General features: G+C 42.7%; 1 protein-coding gene across 5 annotated transcripts; it reads right to left on the bottom strand.

Moving 5' to 3' along the window:
* Positions 1–583: 583 nt before the first annotated feature.
* Positions 584–14,578, bottom strand: LOC135257559 (antizyme inhibitor 1-like). 5 transcript variants are annotated; one of them, XM_064340413.1, is made up of 13 exons: positions 13,369–13,666; positions 9,807–9,950; positions 8,787–9,078; positions 8,481–8,673; positions 7,852–8,025; positions 6,925–7,097; positions 6,320–6,454; positions 6,112–6,193; positions 5,729–5,803; positions 4,911–5,076; positions 4,630–4,745; positions 3,793–3,992; positions 584–2,066 (listed from the first exon to the last, which is right to left on the bottom strand). In XM_064340413.1, exons 4-13 carry the CDS (start codon positions 8,580–8,582, stop codon positions 1,952–1,954), a joined length of 1,338 nt encoding a protein of 445 aa, XP_064196483.1. In that variant the 5' UTR covers positions 8,583–8,673; positions 8,787–9,078; positions 9,807–9,950; positions 13,369–13,666; the 3' UTR covers positions 584–1,951. The 5 variants fall into 5 exon arrangements, with proteins under 5 accessions (XP_064196483.1, XP_064196502.1, XP_064196492.1 ...); XM_064340432.1 differs by lacking the exons at positions 8,787–9,078; positions 13,369–13,666 and adding an exon at positions 14,169–14,578; XM_064340422.1 differs by lacking the exons at positions 8,787–9,078; positions 13,369–13,666 and adding an exon at positions 14,294–14,578.
* Positions 14,579–21,122: the final 6,544 nt, after the last annotated feature.

Here is a 21,122-nt window from a genome sequence, read left to right as displayed (position 1 = left end):
TGGCGTGGGGCCTCTGACAGACTGCTGCAGGGGGCCCTTTGAATGTTACGTAAATGTCAGCGGGTCAGAAACGGAAGAGTCCGTCAAACAGTTGCAGACATTGGCTTTCCTAAATGGCATCACTAATCTGCGTCTGTGAGAGGAATCAGGTTCAGGCCCCGTGAACATGGACCCTCTGTCCCTTAATTGACACTCACGCAGTGTACAGTCCTCTGTTTGCTAATTCGCCCCAACAAGCTCGCTGAACCAGAAGGAGCTCTGCAATGTTACGATAAAAAGGAATGGTGATGCAAAAGCACTTGGCATTGCATAGTGGTAAACTTTCGTACTAGTCTGCTTTAGCTTGCACTGGGTATTGGCAACATATATATAAACATCTTAGACACGCATATGTAAATATGTTCTATACTCATATATAAATGTAAGGCCCTTCCCCCACCCTTCCCAAATTACTAACTTTACAACATCTATGTTAAACCACAACCATAAACCATAAATAAATCTTTACTTCAACCAAAGATTAGTTTTTGTGTCATTTTGCAGAATTTGTGTTTCACGTCATTAACTGGACTGAGGACATCAATAGTTTTCACATGCAAAAATTTAATAAAGAATACAATCAGCACACCATGGTTCAGTCAAAGAGATGTATTAAATTAATCACTTCCACCACTTTACCGAGCACAAATTTTACAGTCAATAACAAGCTACGATCCATTAGTGCCTTAAAATTATACTTTACATTAGAGCTTGTATCTTTTCTGGAGAAGGATTTACAAAATTGGTGCAGACTGTTAGAATGAACTCATCAAATTGTGACACATTTTTTCAATACGATATGGCTCCAGAGACATTAAACTCAGTAATAGAGTCCTCCCTGGTGAGAAAGAGGAAATGACATCATATCGTTTCACTGGGCAACTCTTGTACACCAATCGGGGAACGTTTTCCTACAGAACTCCTCCATGCCAGCTTGTGCTCTGGCTGAAATGGCCAAGTGCGATGTCAACTGCCACCTCTCCATCTCCTGGGCTAACATTAGGAGCCATGGCTTTGGCGAAACACTGACGTAAGAAGGAAGCTTTCGATCAAAGGCTCACTAAACCGCCGGTTACCCAAAGCGATGGGTCTCCTTCCAAAAACACTGGAAATGGCGACGCCCAATGGGGGCCGAGTCTTGCATTCCCGAAATTACACATCACATCTATTCAAAACGCGTTGTTTTTTTTGTTTCATTTAGTTTAAAAAAGCTTGAATACCTTTTTGTAACACAGCAAAGTGAAATTAATTTATATCGAGATATATCTTAAGGAGCAGAGCTCTGATCTGCCTATGTTTTGTACAATGTAACTTATTTAAATAACACGTACGTAAAAATTTATTGCGATTATGAATGGTTTGGATCAGGATTTTCATAGCACAAAGGAACGTGTTTTTTTTTTCATTTTTGCAATGCTGCTGATCAAAGCATACATTTACATTTTCTTCTAAGCATTTAGCAATTTCTTGAAATCAGGTCTTCTATATGTTTCTATAAACTGCACCGCATTGGGCAGACAACTGACTTACAAGACTGGCGACAAGTAATCATATTCATATATAATATGATTCATATTTCATATTCATATTATATATGATTTCATATAAAATAAAATTAAATAAATTGAACATGTATGTAAACTGTAATTGAGTAGGAAACCCAGCAGTGGGATTCCATCTCTACCGAGTCATCCATTTTGTTGCATATTCTATTACTGAAATGGGCAGGTTGTTTAGGGGGTTAGCTGGACACAACTTTTGCTTTTCTTTAAACCGAATTTGTCTGGTCCCAGTAAAAACACATTTTTCAACATCCAAAAAAAAAAAAAACCCTCAAGGCGCCGTTCCGTCCCTTCCCGTGGAATGTCGAGCGGACCAGCTCTGCGGACAGCGCGCGGGGTCAGAGGTCACATCAGGCCAGGGTGGAGAAGGCGTCTGCCTGCGGGCTGAACTGGAAGCTGTACGGGACCAGAGAGAAGTTCTTCATGGTGGTGTCCAGAGTGATTCCGGCATCCTGCATCTCGTACCTGCAGGAAAGATGTCACCCACGCGTCAGGGAGAAGTGCGTATACACAAGGGGAGAAGTGCGTATACACAAGGGGAGAAGTGCATATACACAGGGGGAGAAGTGCGTATACACAGGGGGAGAAGTGCGTATACACAGGGGGAGAAGTGCGTATACACAAGGGGAGAAGTGCGTATACACAGGGGGAGAAGTGCGTATACACAGGGGGAGAAGTGCGTATACACAGGGGGAGAAGTGCGTATACACAGGGGGAGAAGTGCGTATACACAAGGGGAGAAGTGCGTATACACAAGGGGAGAAGCGCGTATACACAAGGGGAGAAGCGCGTATACACAAGGGGAGAAGCGCGTATACACAAGGGGAGAAGCGCGTATACACAAGTGCGTATACACAAGGGGAGAACCGCGTATACACAAGGGGAGAAGTGCGTATACACAAGGGGAGAAGTGCGTATACAGGACGGAGTGTGGCACAGTGGGTAAGGAACTGCGCTTGTAACCGAAAGGTCGCAGGTTCGATTCCCGGGTAAGGACACTGCCGTTGTACCCTTGAGCAAGGTACTTAACCTGCATTGCTTCAGTATATATCCAGCTGTATAAATGGATACAATGTAAAGTGCTATGTAAAAAGTTGTGTAAGTCGCTCTGGATAAGAGCGTCTGCTAAATGCCTGTAATGTAATGTAATGTAATGTAATGTATACACAAGGGGAGAAGCGCGTATACACAAGGGGAGAAGCGCGTATACACAAGGGGAGAAGCGCGTATACACAAGGGGAGAAGCGCGTATACACAAGGGTGTCAGAAGTGCGTATACACAGGGGAGAAGTGCGTATACACAGGGGAGAAGTGCGTATACACAAGGGGAGAAGTGCGTATACACAAGGGGAGAAGTGCGTATACACAAGGGGAGAAGTGCGTATACACAAGGGAGAAGTGCGTATCACAAGGGAGAAGTGCGTATACACAAGGGGAGAAGTGCGTATACACAAGGGAGAAGTGCGTATAACAGGGAGAAGTGCGTATACACAGGGGAGAAGTGCGTATACACAGGGGAGAAGTGCGTATACACAGGGGAGAAGTGCGTATACACAAGGGGAGAAGTGCGTATACACAGGGAGAAGTGGTATACACAGGGGGAGAAGTGCGTATACACAGGGGGAGAAGCGCGTATACACAAGGGGAGAAGCGCGTATACACAAGGGGAGAAGCGCGTATACACAAGGGGAGAAGTGCGTATACACAAGGGGAGAAGTGCGTATACACAAGGGGAGAAGTGCGTATACACAAGGGGAGAAGTGCGTATACACAAGGGGAGAAGCGCGTATACACAAGTGGAGAAGTGCGTATACACAAGGGGAGAAGCGCGTATACACATGGGGAGAAGGCCGACTGGCTGGCTCCTCAAACGTTTTCTGCTCATTTCTTCAGAGGAATCCAGCATTGCTGAAAGGACACTAAAAACCTCACAACAAAACTCTTTTTTACCTTTACTCCTATCAGTTTGTTATAAGCAAGGACAAAACACCCAATTCACAATGGCGTCACAAGAAATTTCTGCCGCACATGCACAGCTATGGAACATTTTTCAGCAAAATTCCATAAGCCAACAATCAAGCGCGTTCTGGCACAACATGCAACCACAGTATCCAAGCACTTTCCAAACTTCCTGCAATCAAAACAGAGTACTCCCTGAATGGGAGATAAAGCGGAAGGGAAGCTCTCTTACCAATCGTCCGTAGAGATGACGTAGTAGACGGGCGGTCTGTGCGCGTCCCCCAGGCTGTGGGCCCCCATGGCGCTGAAGACGAGCCAGTCCCCCACGCTGAGCTCCGGCAGCAGGCAGCGCTCCACCACCCGGTCCAGGCTGTCGCAGGAGGGGCCCCACAGGCTGCAGGCGAACACGGGCTCGTCCACCAGCGGGTCCTTCTGAGCGGGGTGACACAGAGAGCGCCGTCGGTCAGCTGGCCCCCAAACCCTCTGACCCAGCCCCCAAACCCTCTGACCCAGCCCCCAACCCAGCCCCCAAACCCTCTGACCCAGCCCCCAAACCCTCTGACCCAGCCCCCAAACCCTCTGTCCCAGCCCCCAAACCCTCTGACCCAGCCCCCAACCCAGCCCCAAAATCCTCCAACCCAGCCCCCAAACCCTCTGACCCAGCCCCCAACCCAGCCCCCAAACCCTCTGACCCAGCCCCCAAACCCTCTGACCCAGCCCAAAACCCTCCAACCAGCCCCCAAACCCTCCGACCCAGCCCCAAAACCCTCTGACCAGCCCCAACCCAGCCCAAAACCCCCAACCAGCCCCAAACCCTCTGACCCAGCCAAAACCCTCAACCAGCCCCCAAACCCTCTGCCAGCCCCAAACCTCTGTCCAGCCCCGAACCCTGACCCAGCCCCCAACCCAGCCCGAAACCCTCCGACCCAGCTCCCAAACCCGACCGACCCAGTCCCCAAACCCCCTGCAGCTGACCCTGCCCCAACCCCTGCGGCGACCCAGCCCCCAAACCCAGTAACCGTCTCGTTCTCGCACACGTCTGATGTTTGGCTGCCGTTGCGGCACTCACCTTACGCACGGATGGCACTGGGATGGCGTGGTCCAGCAGCTTACTGGCAAAAGACCCGTAAACACCGTCGTTCATGTAGTACAGGAACTCGGGCTCGTCGTTCGGTGTCAGTTTGTCTGGGATGAAAATAAAGATGGTGTCACATGGAGGAATGGGTCATTGCCACCCAGTGAACATAGTGTGTGTGTGTGAGTATGAGTGTGTGTGTGTGCGCGCGTGTGTGTGTGAGTGCGTGCGTGTGAGTGCTGTGATGTGTGTGTGTTTGAGAGAATCTCACTCACCCATGAGCTGGCCATGCTGATCCCGGGCCACTACTTTCTTGCTGATGATGTTGACAGCCAGGGTGAAGGCGGAGGACACATAGTAACTCCCAGGCTCAGCAATGAGGGCCACCCCAGAGAGAGAGGGGAAGTACATGTCCAGCATCGGTCTGATGCTACCATGAACCTGCAAGAGAGAGATGCCATTAAGCCTCTTCCACAGTAAACCAACTGTGCAGCAGCAAGAGGCTAGCACAATCAGAAATAAACACGCCATTTCAAATTCTACCATAATTATAACGATAAAATGACATGCGAGAGCAACCAGTAAGAAAACTCTGTCATTTTCCAGAAGTCAGGAAAAGGACAATTCCCGTAAATAAACCCAAACACTTTTTCTGCCAAGGTTGTCTTTCTCCAAATTTGGAGAAATCTTTACTCACTAGTCACTCACTTGCCCCTAAAGCTTAAGCTGCAAGGCGGCAGCACTTTGCAGTAAGTACTAGTACCTCATGCGCATATGGAATTAAAACAAATAAAAGACTGCAGGCACCCTATAGACCACAAGGGGTCACTTGTGCCTCAGAGGAAAAACCCTGAAGCAGAACCCTCCTTCCCAGGACCGCGCAGGACTCTTGGCCACAGTCAGAACTGACCGGCATTCGACACCAGACCACACTGGAACGAGGTGTCTGTCTTTGCAGTAAAAGCCACCTGGCAACCCAATCATTGAGCATGTACCCACGCACCCTTTTATGAGAACGGAATTGGCTTTACACTGTAGGAACAAACCAATACACTACAGCTCGTGCTAGAAAGATGGCGGAGGTGCGTAATACCTGTTCCAGCTGAGCCTCGGAGCCACTGAATCCTCCTCCGATGTCCAGTATTTTCATGTGGAAGCCAAGCTCCTCCTGTCACAACAAACACTTAATCAAGCAGCCGCCATTACAGGAGGGAAACGGCTGAGTTCCCTCAGCCGTTCGCAGCTGTATCAAAACTGCTAGACCACCGAAATATCACACAGTTATGGCCCAAGAAATGCACAGGGAATGAAGGGTTAAACTCAGGAACATTCCAGTAGCAGCACAAGGTGACGAAAAACTCTGTTACCGCCAATCATGAAACCTAAAGCGAGGCTGTGGGCTCAAAACTGCCGTTCCAGAACCTCCGAGCCGCAACAGCTGCAATTCTGCGATTTTACAAAAGGGGGAGCACTTACCCCCATGTCAAACACGCAGCGAGCGTCGGAAACCGCATGGGTGTAGGCCTGGGGGTCCGTGCAGCAGCTGGGTACATGGAACCTGTGAGGAGCAAGAAATGGAGGGGTCATCTCTAAAGGGATGACAGAGAAAAAGGGGCAAGCAAACAGGAAGGACATAGTCAAGTGCACCGAATCCCCCGCCCCCTCCCCCCGGGGCTGTACTCACTTGGCCCCCACCACCTGCACGCCCAGCTCCTTGGCGCACTCCAGCAGGTGCCTGCAGCTCTTCAGCGTGGAGCCGAACGGCATGCACGTCTCCTCGCCCTCGCCGTGAGCCTCCGTCGCCACCTGCAGCAGCAGCCTGGGGGGAGGGGGGGGTTAAAGAGTGTTGTCATGGTAACTCTGGACTTGCAAATATCCCATTTTCAGTGTTGCAGTACTGCAGCAATTCTACTGCAAATAGCTCAAGGAACTTTCAAGGATATTTTCTAAAAACCACCAATTACAAAAGTTAAGCCCACTGTTTCAAAAAGGAAATCCAACCTCCAACTGTAACCTCGTACTCAGGGAAATGACACATTTTGAAAATAGAACTTTGATGCCACGAAATTCACAATAGTTTTACTTTCTTTTTACAGGACATAATTAGCTATGAAAAAGGTGAGTTTCAAAAAGACATCAGAACAGAGAGCAAAGCAACATTAAGGATACAAGCATCCTGCCATTTTGAAACCTATCAGCTTGACCAAGAGGTCTGACATCCGACTCCAAGCGAATAAAGTGAGACGTTTTGAGCAGCGCGAGCGGGTCCTGCCGTCTCTAGGCGCCTACTTTGCAGTCGGGTGGCAGCGTGCGATCTTGCGCAGCTCCGTCTCGTTGTCGCAGAGCAGGAGCTCCACGCCGCTCTTGGCGGCGTACTTGATGTGGGAGAGCTGCTTGCACATGCCGCCCAGAACCATGCTCTCCGGCGCCACGCCGTAGCTCTGCACCAGCACCATCTCAGCCTGGCACACAAACGCAGGAGAGCAGCCAGTGAGAACAAACTCACCCAACCACAGGAGAAACAGGCAGTGTGGCCACCAGAATCAGTGGTCTTAACACAGTCTCTGTATTGATATTAGGTACTGATTAATTCTGATATAGGAGTCATTTTATACTAGAAAATAAAATTCAAGCTTCCAATGAAAAATACCGGCATTTTCAGTCGCCTGACCAACCAAATATCTTTAAAACAGAACTTTAATATCACAATAAACTGTTGGTTAACCTATGTTCAGGCTGATTCCAGAGTACTCAATTAACTAAGTAATATGAACTCACGTTATATTGTTCTGAATATGTTATGAGGGCGCTACATACCCAACACTAAAATGAAATGAACGCGCTTTTGAAATTACAACTGCAATAAAGAACGTTTTGTTTTACTTGTTGAACACTAAAAAATATTAAATCAAAACCAGACCACTTAGACCAGCAATCACAAATAGCCAAACACTAACTTCTATAAGCACATCTATATAAACTAGATAGAAGATATAAGAAGGAAACATAACCACAAATAATTTCCAGCAGGTTTTGATGAGCATAGAGAATCAGTAAATAAGCTCAGTTGAAGTTCTCAGGCAAATGAAACTTGCTGCATGTAATATGCTGTTGTAGATCTGGCCACTAGATGGTGCTGTTTCTCAATGATGAAGCACTTTGGCGTCACAGAGTCATTCCTATACAGGGAGATCCGTGCGGGTGAGAGCGCAGCACCTTGCTGGTGCAGACGAAGCCGGCGCCGAGGGTGGCCAAGATCTCGATGACGGCCGGGCTGCTGTTGCACCTGACCGGGTAGAAAGGCCGGACCTGGGGCATGTGGGCCTGCCAGCGGATGTGCTGGCGCGTTATGAGCCCAAGGTCAGCCACGAAAAATGCGTTCTTCTCAGCCTGGGGGACAAAACGGGCATGTTTACAAAACACTGCAACATGCGGTTACCAGCCAAAAAGGCTCTATAAACACTACATCAGTCCTGCGTAACTGACCGAGTGCCAGATTCGGAAAGCACCTGAAAATTTAGAGGCCTGTTTACCACAAAATTGATTGTGCCTTATTATGCAACGTAAACCAGGCACACGGCACACAGCATTTAAGAGTATGGAGTCTTCAATTCTTTAAATGTTAGCTTTTAAAATTGCAAAAACATTTCCCAACACCGTTCCACTAAAGCACATGGCATGTTACAATTCAAAACAAAACTAATAACAGACAGAAATGCTTAGAAACAACTGCCAGGAACCAATTTGGAACTTGGAATTAAAAGGCTGTACGCCTGTGCTGGTAATTTAGAGCCATATGTAATTAACACCAAGCAAAATTTAAACTAGGACACAGCTACACTTACCAGGGTCTGCTCGCACACATGGGTATCAATGACATCTTTGAGGGTTGCGCCTCCCTCCAGAAGTTCAATGGAGTAATTTGGTTCATCGGCAAGTCCTTTCATCTCAACCGTATTCCGCAAATCCGACAATCATAAAGCAAGTTGTCTAGTCAGTCCTCTCAGAGCCGTTGGGGTCCTAGAAATATGCAACAAACTGCAAAGGACAGAGGAGTTAACTCATCCGACAAAACAAACATGGCAGAAAGACATCAGAGATAACCGGCGCGCCGCCGCCCCCGCATGCAGATGGTTACTCGCTACACACACCTCCGCAGTACAGTGGAAACGGTACGAGTCTCAGTTAGCCATCTCTCTCTAGGGAAGCGACAGCCTGCGGCTGCTTGGTCCATTAGCGCGAGGTGCAGGTCTGGGGGAAAGCCGGCCGGCGGCCTCTGTAAGGAGCCCTTGGGTGGACCGGCGGTGCTTTTCACAGGGACCCAGCCCGCCTCTGATCCCAGACACTTCTGAGCCCAGCCAATCGGAGGCCCCGGTGGAAATCCCACCATGGAGCGAAACACAAACTCCGAAAAAGTCTGCGCAGCCACTGTGAAAACAAAAGCTGCGGGGCCCCCGGGGGCCCGCGCAGAGCCCGTTTGCTTTACTGCCAATTGGTCCCGACAATTATGATTAATCCTGCGGGCGGCGACGCGTAAAATGGCTCCGTTTGATGTCGTCAGCCGGACCGAGGACAGGGGCTGCGCGGGCAGGCAGATGGGATAATATCTGATAATGTTACATAATGTCTCGTCTAGCATTGTGGGCGCTTGGTTTCAGCTCCCGTGCACTGCAGCCTGGGACCTCGCTGGGTACACAGGGGCTGTCTGAGTGACTGTGGCACAGCAGAGTTTCCTCCAGACCCCCTTTCTCTGTGGCTTAACACAAGCTCCTGACACCTGCGCTGACGTGCTCCTTTCCACATCGAGGGCAAATACCTCCATTATCTGGATAGCTATATTCTGCACCAAAACAGTAACTGAATCAATACAGCAAATAACGAAGACCGCAGCCTAGGCTGAAACTTAGTCTCCAGCTACTATCAAATATGAACACTGAACCAAATAGTATTCGATTCAGAATCATCACTAAGTCATTCCATATTAATCAATTCCATTTTAAGTGTAAAAATAAAATGTTTAATTCTCCAACAGATAAAAAGAACTGTGTCTACATGGGCATCCAGCCCGTGTTTCCATGGAGAAACTTGTTATTAACTGAAGTTGCACAGACTGCGTGTCACACCCCTTCTATTCACCACGAATGCCACTGTGACCGCAAGTCTCTACTCACATGGACAAGTCAGGAGATGGAGCTCTCCCACTATCAGCTAGGATCCCAAGGCGGCTCCGCGTTGAAGTCAAACTGCTCGCGGTAGAGGGCCGCCCCTAGGCCTTCTGGGTAATTGTTGTACACCTGCACAGAAAGTGGTGTGCCCTGTGGATGACATCACAGTCAAACCACTCAACACAGACACACAGCAGCACAGATGTATACATGACAAACTGTACATAGTAAGACCTTGAAACTTCTATTAACTTAGCGGGAAAAGCATACAGTTATACATTTAGACGTATTACACAAGAATGTTACACATAACAGCCATAATATACTTTGAATACATAAATCCTGTTAAGTGAAAAAAAGATGAACAAATGTTACAAAACGATTAAAATGAAAACCACTGCAGGGCTTAAAAATGTTTTTACACTTGCCTATCGGGCAAATTGGCAAGGCTCGAATTACAGGATGACATGTGGTCATTGCTATGGATACCCTGAATTCTGAATGTCCTTTTAAAACAGCTAACTACATGGTCATTTATTTGTGACTTTCCTTATAAAATCTATATGGCTGTTCTGCCCTCTGAAGAAGAAAAAAGTCGCCCATCCCATGAGTGCTTTTGCACATCAAAGCGGCCTTGTTCTGCAGCAGTTTCCAATGACATTTCCAACACCCGGAAGGCCAGCTTCAGGGCTTGTCTCCTCACTCTTTTATGTTGTGCTTTCAAACATACAGTAGAATTTCAGCCACACCTCTGTGGAATATAACTGTATCAACCTAACAGGAGAGAATCCTTCATGTAAGCTTTCCACATCTTGTTGCGAAACATTTGAATTAGCTAGCTACATATGTAATGTTGATGATCACCGGTTTACTAAAAGATGGATTAGCATTTGTGATTAACTCAGCAATCAACAAGCATCACCTAGCTAGAGTTTTAATGTTGTTATAGGACTGCTGGATTTACACAAACTGAGTTGTGCTCAAGAGAGCAGCATTAATTTTCAGCTACATTATCTCACTCTGACAAAGCTGACAAAGACCCACCCATGTTCCAGAGCTTAAAGAAGTCAGGCTGGTCCTGATTTGTATAAGCACCGTAAAGATTTAAATTATCCAAAAGAATCCATAAGATGGTTAGTGGCTAAAATACAGCAATGCTCCCATGCAGTTTCTACAATTAGGTCATCTTAAACGCAGAAGCATTACGAGCATGTGTTTCATGAGGTGCCACTCCATGCAAAAATCTGTTAAGAACAGGGCAGGTGGTATCGCCAAGTATTTCTTCAAGTTGTTGGCAGAAATTTTTGACCACAACCGGCTAAACATGCTGAGGATAACTGGCTGAACGTCTTGAGGAGTTAGAGGACAGAGGGGCAGTGTTGGTGCTGACTTTGGAACTGACCCTAAAGTTAAAAACTTTTGAATGAAGTAAAGTAGGTAACAGTGAGGCTGTTAGGTAGAATGGAATTTGTTAATATTTTCAACTAGCTGGATGAAATTTAATTCAAGCTAAAGGAGTGACTGGATTTTATTTTGGTCGCTATTATGTCATGAAACGTAATTTTATTTATAAATCCAGGTCTATCGGACATATAAATTAGCTAATCGTTCAAAAATATAATGTTATTTCCACAATAATTCTAGGCAATACTAGGTCAACTTAAATTGTTGTATGTCGGCTGCAGTTTCTTCAAGTCACTGCTAAAATGACACCAGGTAGTATGTTAAGGAATGAACAGATGTGTAACATCTTCTGAGTAGGTATTAACCGCAAATAATTCTATTGACCTGGAGGGCAACAACTGTGCTCTAGAGGTGAACTTACGACATACGTACAGAAGGATATTAATAAATGCGGGACTATGCAACGTTGCCTTCACTAAATCGGCTACATAACACATAGGCCCAAGTCGAACGTTCACCTGCAGAACACAGCGGCTGTGCTGTCGACACACTTAAATGAAAATGTGCCCCATGTTTTATTTGTTTTGAGGACAAAGGGTCATTTCCCGACTGCAGGCAAAGCGCTAGCCGGCTCAAACCGGAAATTCTTTGAAAGAGAAGTAGCTAAAGTTAACGAATCATAGGCAGCGTCAATTCATTTTTGTTAGGATCAGTTGCCATGCCTATTTACACCGATAGACACAAAACAGTCACCCAAACTGAATACAGTGGTGTCATCTCAGTTTCCTTAACCCCATTCTTATAAGTTTATAGCTACAAACGTTTATAAACGAGGGCACCGAGTTTCGTTTAGCAACACACAATTTACAATGCCATAATAGACAGGAACTCGAGTTTGCGAAAATAACTTCCGTGACCCACGTACGCCTCCTTAGAATTTAGCAACAAAAAGTAGCACAACGCCGAGACGACACACTTTAACCGGACGAGGGTTATCACATTAACTTTAACCAAAAGCAGACAATTGTGCCTATAATGCAAACACCTCGGTGACAGCGCGCAGCCATAAGCACGGAGGCGGCCAGTGCTGTTGAGGCTCGCGGTCCGGAAATGAATGGATCCGCCAATTTCAGACGATGACATTACCGCAATAAAGGACACTGCTCCAAAATGAGCAAACCAGCCAAAACATTAGCTAACCAATGTTGCCTAAACGTATGAGAATATTTTAACACTGATATGCCTTTCTGCATCAAAATGTGTAGCTACACACGGACGTGAAACATGTTGGCTTGCTGTTCAAATCAGAGGACATTCAAAAATACATGCAATTCACGTCAAAGCTGGCTAACGTTAGTTAGCAAGCAGCGGCAATACGCATAAGGCCTGTAGCAAGCTAACGTTTAGCAGCCCACCGGATAACTGTAACATTTGACCTGTCATGACTTAACACTTAGATATACAGCCCAGATTGATAACCAAGTATCTAACATTAATATATTTTGAACATTAGGCCAGAGCTAGCTAGGCAGCCATTCCCCATTCAACGAAGGCTGACAATGAAAACTGCAGTTCCTCAGACTAACGACTCTGGGCGGCAATACCCGGATTGATAGTTTTCATATGAAGGTGGGCGAATACCAAATAAGCATTAAGGATTACACATCTTAAACGTAACGGAGAGTATTCAATTTGCACAAAAAATACTAACGATAAAACAATGCACCAAATAAATACATTAGTTGGCAAGTTATATAAACCCATCTATATTCGCTATATCAACCGAGCACGCTAGCTAACGTTAGCTAGATGCTAGAATGACAGAAGGGCAGGAGTCGAAACATGAAACAAGTACGCTCACCATAAATTCAAAGCGAACACAATATCGGTTTATTTAGCCGACAAGCTAAGGTACGTGGCTATACATCAGTTTCAAAAACGTTCGCGATCGCAATATATATAATTTAATTCGAAAGAAAACAAAGATATAACTAGCAAGTAAGTAGCTAGCGCATACGTATTCAATTTATCCAGCACAGCAGCACTTCACTAGCTCGCTAGGAGCTACCTACGTCCAGCTAGCGCTAACCGTAATCGCCATGTTGTAACATGTTTCCCTTGCCACCGTACGCAACATTCTACATAAATATTACTCGCTACTTACGTGAGATAACGGCCCAATTTTTTGGGATAATCGTCTTCTCTTTTTCGGCGGAATTTTTAAAGAGTAATGGGGGTGCTAGTAGAAGAAAGAAAAAAGGCTATATTTGCCATAAGCATGTAGTGACGAAGAAGCTGGAAATGGAGTACCGCTGATCTCTCTCTAGTATAAGGCAACGAAGGAGAAACGACTACCCGTGGCAGTGTAGGTAATGAAGGCGAGCCGCAGATAGAGGCTGCTCTGTGCTGAGATAACTGATAGATAGCCAGCTCGCTCCTTCCCTAGAAAAGGCAGCGAATAGAACGGGGCGGGATTTAGCATATCACTTAAAGAGTCAACGCTGTCATTCCCCCATAGAACATAGCAGGTATGAGATTTCAGGGTAAGTGAATAGTGCATCGTTATGACATGTGTAGGGGCAGCTTTTTATTTTTCACAAATCTTCGAGACAGGTGTTTATATCAGCAAACTTGCATGGATTCTATTTAATAATTATTTTTACATTTTTAGTTTTCCTGTCACACTTGTCTCCACGTGAAAATGACATATTAATGAAGTTTGCACGCAGTGAAAGAATTTGGGACTTTTTAAAATGACAACAAGATATTGGAATTAAAACGGTTCATATGAGAAATCCAATTCCTTTTATTGTCTACTTGATTCATAACATCTGAAAATTCAAATTCTGTGTCATTTATACGGAATGGACTATATCGTTATGACAAAAAGCCTCACATATAGATCTGTTATTAATGCAAATATTAATATTCCCAGTTTCACAATGCTCATGTTACTATACTCACCCATTTGACGTTTGAATAATTAAATTGTACCTCTTCTGTACTCGTGCACAAGCACCAGTATCTTCTGACGCTTGCCGCCCTGGTTAAAGGGTCCTGACAAATAGTAAAATAGAGAGTTGTAATACCTGTTCAGTTATTTCTTTTGCATAGTAAAATTGTTCGGAGCGAAGCCTTTCAGTCGTGGTGATTGATCTTCGTTCAACCCCAATAGTAGTGATCGTTTTTCTGCATTGTTCAGAATGCTAATTCATAATGAAAGCTTTGGAACAGATCAGATACATAGTCCTCTTGAACTTTTGCTGTTATCATTGATGACTTCAGGTTTGGGCTCTTGGCTTTTCCCCAAGAAGATGCAAATGGTGTGGTGCGTTCAGTCTGAATGTCACCGTTTTTCACTCTGTTGTTGAAGTGCCTTTAATGGTCAACCCTGTTTTGGAAGAGTCAAACCTCCTAATGAGGGACAAGGAGGGATTGGTCTCTCTGCATTGGCCAAGGTCTGGGGCTTGTATTCAGATGGTCAGATATTAACACTTACCAGGAACTGCACTGTGTGGTATTAAGAATGAGGACACTTCTCAGCTTAGAACATGGATGTTTTGCTGGTCACATTTCATTGTCCATGTTGTTCATTTAATATCCCTGCCTTTTTGAATTGAGCAAAACTCGACTGCGGCATGTTGATCTATTGTTTATTTTGTATTCGAGCATTTCTTCTTGCAGAGGACCTCATACATATTGGAGGTTAGAGGTCACTGCAGATGCATACAAGTTGCTATATAAAAACAGAAACAACTAAAGGCTTTTTTTCAGTCAGCAGTATGGATAATATTTTCCTATACCTTGTAAAATATTTTGTACATTCAACACTAAAGTTTAAGACATCTGACTGGAGTGTTTGATAATAAGTTGTGGTGGGAGGGGTGATGAACGTGTTGTACTGCAGTTACATGTGACAGTTTTCTAGAGAATAAAGTCCCTCTGAGCATGGCTGCAAAATGTTCTAGGTGGTTATTTACTCATTTCAACTGTAAAGAGGGTGAAGAGAATTGGTTTGTAAAAATGAGTTGTGTAATAAGCAACAATGATTTAAAAAAAATTTTTAAATAAAAAATGTGTGCATGTGTAACATGGTAGCTAATTTCTCAGTACATAAAGGTACTAAAGGTACAGGTAATGACAGGTACAATTCTGTTATGTTTTTTAAATACATGTAACAAGTGATCCATAATGAGTACTCCATACAGAATTTGTGTACAGTATCTGAATGTTGAAACAACAATGCCATGATTTGACAGTGTTGAAAAATGCTTTCCCCCTTTGAACCCCTTTGTTTTGTACATGCAAAATATATAAAGTAATATGCATGTAAATGTAACAGTTTAATCAAACATTTTCTTCAACAATAAACCAGTTGGTTTGTCTCAATGTGCTCATAATGTATTATGGTTTTTGAATGAGAACTCCATATTGCTTCAGTTTTAAGGACATTCTTTGTTTCAGATTAGTTTAAGTCAAATTTAATGTGACACATACAATACTACCAGGGGTGCTCTTGCTTCTTTTTCCTTTGATGGTGGTTAAAGTCTAACGTCACACCTGTTCCATCGACTGCTCCCTGGATTAGCAGTTTCCAAATCGCAGTGAAGTCAGAAGGCCGTGCAAGCCACGTGCAAGAATGTTTGTTTGACTTTGGTTTATTGTTGTTTCTCGTTTGAAACAGTCACTAAAAATAAGCAAGTATAGCCCTAATCACAATGTCAGATGAGCTAGGGGCACCAGCTTGGGAACATGACACAATAGCCGTTTGTTTTAGTCGCATAAGCGTTGCTTAGTCTATTGTTGTGACTGGCAAGAGAAAGTTTCTGCTTAATACCATACAAAAGCTGTTCCGAGTTTTGTGCCTGGTCCCCACAGACTATAAATGAGAATACGCAGTCTAATCACACATAGCATCTAAAATGGTTTCCAGTAAAGACCGATGTTTCAGTGCCATTGTTTGGGTTCATAATGGCTACTGCCACTGAGCGTGCTCGCCGCAGAGACGTGTGCGCCGCCCACTTAGAGTGAAAACACTCCAGAGTCTGCATTGTGCACCAGGAATTCTCATCCACAAACAGGGGCTAGATTGCATCAAAACACTGACCCACCCCATGGAGATGGAGTATAAACCCAGGGCCTGGCCCCGCAGAACTGACAGTCCTCTGATAAGAAACAGCCAACATTCCTCAGCATATGTTGGACAAATTCAAAGGTTTATTCTACCGTACAATCACACATATAAAGTACCACGAATAATGGCTCTTTTCATGACAAACTGTACATGGATCCTTTGGAGGTTTAATCCATTTATAAATTTGAGATTTGATTATTTATTTGCGGTTAACATTCATGCAGAGTAAAACCTTTCAAAGGAAAAACTGCATGATATTAGAACCAGACTGAGGTTAACAATAAGCAAGGACTGTAATCTTTACTGTTGTATTTTAACCAGTTGTCAGATCTTTAACAGGTCAAAATCTTTCCTGTCACATGTCTTAGGAGAGATTAGAACACCAGAGCAGCTCATTAATTATTACATTTTGTATGCCAGAAAAAAACACTTTGGAAAGAGTCCAGTGACAACACTGGTGTGTACATGTATGTAGTGCTATTCTGATGTTCAGTGTTCAGTGTTCTTACTTGTTTAACATGCAGCAGCCAAAAAATACAAATTTATGCCTTTTCCCTTTACAGAAACTATCAAAAATAAATGTCTGTAGGAAATATGGCAGTTATTTCATGTTTAGCATTTGAGCTTTGAGCTTTGGTTGCATTTTTCCTTTGTAAGACACTCAATACTCCAATATCTGAGCACTTTGACATCATTATATGGGTCAGATGATACCATTTTCCTTGACAGGTTGCCACGGTGATTTCGGTGGTGTGGTGTGCTTGCTTTATTTGAAAGAGAAATTATTTCAAAATCAAATATAAAATGTTAAATGCACCTTGAAACTTGTACTGAAGTAATGCTGCAGTGAGATGCTACCTTTTTTTATCACAAAACAGAACACTCCTCACTTTGTCTCTGTCTGTCTCTTAGCAGCCATGAAGATAGCTACTATTTGCTTATGAAATCATTGTGGCGATACAACTAAATGCTGCCTGTACAGATTCAGGGTAATGTGTCAACCTGGTAGTATTTCAACTGAAGAAATGTCTATAATTCAGAAACCATATCATGCATTCAGCAGTCATTTCACAGATGTAGAAAAGACAAGAAATAAACTAAAGTAATAATGAAACTCAAGTTTTGATGTGCTGTACACTGGTCCAGGTTGAATATTTCCCCAGAAATGTCTACTTTTCCGAAAAAGTGGTCTCTGAACATTTGCATGGGTTTATGAAGCATCCAAGTCAGCTGAACACAAAATCTGAACTCTAAACATTTGCTTTGTGTAGAGCACCTGTCTATCTGTCTGTCTGAATTTCAGTTTGATTTATGGGTATGAAAAACATAATAATAATAACTTTATTTAAATAACATACATAAATGCAGTTCAAAGTCCTTCTCAGAAAGAAGAAAAAAAGCAATACATGCATATACACATAAAGTTCTAAAAACTTTTACTCATTGCTAATAAAATAGGATTGTGAAAACTAATAAACTAAATAAACTAATAAAGAATTACAATAAAATATAAATGTACAGCAAGAACACAAAGCCTTTTCATTTATTTTAATAATAAATTAAAAGCCAATTTAAAATAACATGTTTTCAGTTGATTTTTTAAATTACCAATTGAGTCTGCTGTTCTGATGTGTTGTGGGAGAGTGTCAAGGGGGTACAAAGATGGGTACAAAGGGAAAGGAAGGTAATGTTCCACTGAAAGGTTTAACATAAATTGGTGATGGATAGTGACAAAACCCTACAGGCCTGGTTAGCCTTTTTACTTATTAGCACCTGTGAACATGTTAGCCTGGGTCACATACATCCAGGCCATCATTGGGATTCTAAAGCAATAGAGAAATAAAATTTATGCAAAAAAAAACTCAATTTGTATAATCTATATTATATTATTATTGGAATTCCAAACAATGTAGAAAATATATTGTATATGGTTAATGGTTGCCATTTACCGCTGCTAGATCATATTTAGCAATGAAAGTGTAATTCATTTTATGTGAAGATGTGATTTATATTAAAAAACAATTAATTAAGTTTGTCTGTGAAAGATTAAAATGAAATTGTAGGTCATTATGCAGTAGATTATTTTTATTGTTTTGAATAGACATAAGAAAACCATATTGGAAAAAAGACATAAAGCAAATAAAGATGATGAATAACAAAGAAAAAACAAAACAAGAACCAAATTGACACTGGTTTTATAACTGGTTATGCAATACTCTCAAAAGTGTCATTCCTCTTCATCTAAACGTTAAATTGACTGAGATTATTATCATGTAAACAAAAAGTTTAACTATCAAGTCATAACAAGTCTCTCTCTCTCTCTCTCTCTGGAAATGGTGTTTTGCACTTGACAGAGGAACTGGCTTGGCTTTACCTCATTGGCTCACTGATCTGAACCCTTGGCGAATCTTGAAAGAAACGTCACTTTACCCCAAAGACTCTGCTCTGTAGTACGACTGGAAGCTCTGTTGATCGATGACATGACTGTCTGCCGCTATGTTCTATTTACAGTGTAACAGATATGTAGATGAATGTCTTTTCATTTTTAATGTTCTTTTGTTAAACAGTAGTGGTGGACATGAAACAGGGCCACAGGTGTGGTGTGTTTGCAACGGTATGTGAGATGGTTTATGTCAATAAAAGCAATTTCTGATTTAAAAAATAAGACAAAATTCACAAGCAGAAAAATAATTTGGGAAACTTCTGTTTTTGGGAAAACCTGTGTCAAACAATACAATCAGCAGATGGATTAATGTCTGACAATATTGATGCTGTTTTTAAAGTTATTTTTATCCAGTGGGAGTCTTGCACTCATTATTTTTTTATTTATTTGTTATTGGCTTCCGAGAAATTGGAATCCTGAGATTTCGCATAGCATGTCATTGTTGAAAGGTTAGGGGAATACTTCTATCGTTATCAATCATTGAGCAAGTGAGCAAACTGCCAAAATTATTTTGAAAATGAGATTATTGCAAAACTATGAACATAACCAGCCAAACCAGCCTGACTGAATATGACACATTCCCCATTCTATATATTTTTTTTCCTGAAATATTTTTAGTTTGCTGATATTTTGAATAAACAGACACTTATCCTGGGACTTTTGTTTTCTAAAGGGTTAATTATGTGTAAATCAACAGCATGTGAATGTAGCAAGAGAATGACATAACATATATCCTTTGCTTTAGAACCTGTAACAACATACAGTAACAGATGGAATGGTCAAAAAAAACACCAGCCTACTTTTAGCATGAAGTTGGGTGAATGTAATACTTCTAGTGGTAATTTATTAATTATCACTTGAGAGAACATTTGAGTAGTCCTTAGCTAAACAGAACTTACATTATTTTTCAGTAATTCAGTAGATGCTCTAACCCAGAGGGACCTACACAACCTTTATTTATTTATTTATTTATTTATTTTTACAAAGTATACATTTACACAGCTGGATATTTACTGAGGCAATTTCGGTTAAGCCCCATGCTCAAGGGTGCAGCCATCTGGGAACTGAACCTGTAACCTTCAGATTGCAAGTCCAGTTCCCTATCCATTAACCACACTGGAAATATATATCAGTGATTAAGTGTTCTACGTGAAATTAACACAATATTTCACCTTTTTAGTGAATAAAATGCACATGGATGAAAGTCACTGAATGTGCTCATCTTATTCTAACATGAGGTGGACCTTCAGACTCCCCCCTTTATTTATGCACTGGTTCAGCACCAGAGTATAAATGTGCTTAAACTGCTGTGGTGCAAAATTTTGAATTTTATTAAAACTTTGCATGCATTTACGTAGGGTCTGAATATTCCTTTTATGTATTAGCATTGTTTGGTAATCAGATACATCTCATGCAGCCAGATACCCCTTCGCTTTCATGTATTTTAGTTTTAGTTCATGTATTTTAGAAATTGTAAATATAATCGTGCATTACACGGTGTTTGCAGGAATCTGTTTGTCTGCCACACATCTGTGACTTGACAAATTAATTTCTGATCTGCTTGCACATGCTTTTTCTAGAAACACTGATAAACTGCACGGTCAATAAATCTGACAGACATTTGACAGAGGGGAACAGTAACTCAGGCTTCTTCTGGAACAATAGCACTTATCTCCTCTATTATTCTTTATCAGTCCACTTCCAGCTCTCTGCCTGTGGACCACCCAATTCAACCAATTCCTGATAATAACTTTCATCATTGTACGGTTATATCACTTGCATTGTTTAAGTCGGAAATGACCTGAAATAGACAAAGGGGATAAGCAAAAAAGACATGCATCCCTGTCTGTCTAAAACCTCAATGGCCTGATCTGTGGAACGCCTGGAGCTATTTGATAATGTGAGAGTAGTTGGTTAACTTTTAATAATCATTTTAAATAAGTCCGATCAGATTTAATCTAATTGATAATATTTCTAAAGGTTAGCCTGCTAACTCCCTAATCCAACTTCATAAAATAGCTGCTTGACTGTATTCATTGAATCTTTAAGCTGAAAGAGAGACCCATGTGGGTTAGGCTTCTTGTGAAACAAGGAGCTAGGCATTAATGGCAACCTATGCTTAGCGGATATACAATTGCACCCATATATTCAGGATGATCAAAGTAAAGGTGAGACAATTTGTACTTAGCAATGAGAACAGACAGCTTCTTATGCCTGAGAGACACGTGAGCCGTTTGTTGTGAAGATTCTCGAAGTTCAGTACCAGCAAATGTTTGTTTGTCACGCTGGTCAAATACTGTACTTACTGTGTCCTGCCTGTCAAGCCAAGCGTGTATGAATT

Source organism: Anguilla rostrata, chromosome 1 (assembly GCF_018555375.3).
Source record: "Anguilla rostrata isolate EN2019 chromosome 1, ASM1855537v3, whole genome shotgun sequence".
Classification (NCBI taxonomy): domain Eukaryota; kingdom Metazoa; phylum Chordata; class Actinopteri; order Anguilliformes; family Anguillidae; genus Anguilla; species Anguilla rostrata.
The sequence above is the reverse complement of the archived record's forward strand: the minus strand, read 5'-3'. Positions and strand labels throughout refer to the sequence as shown.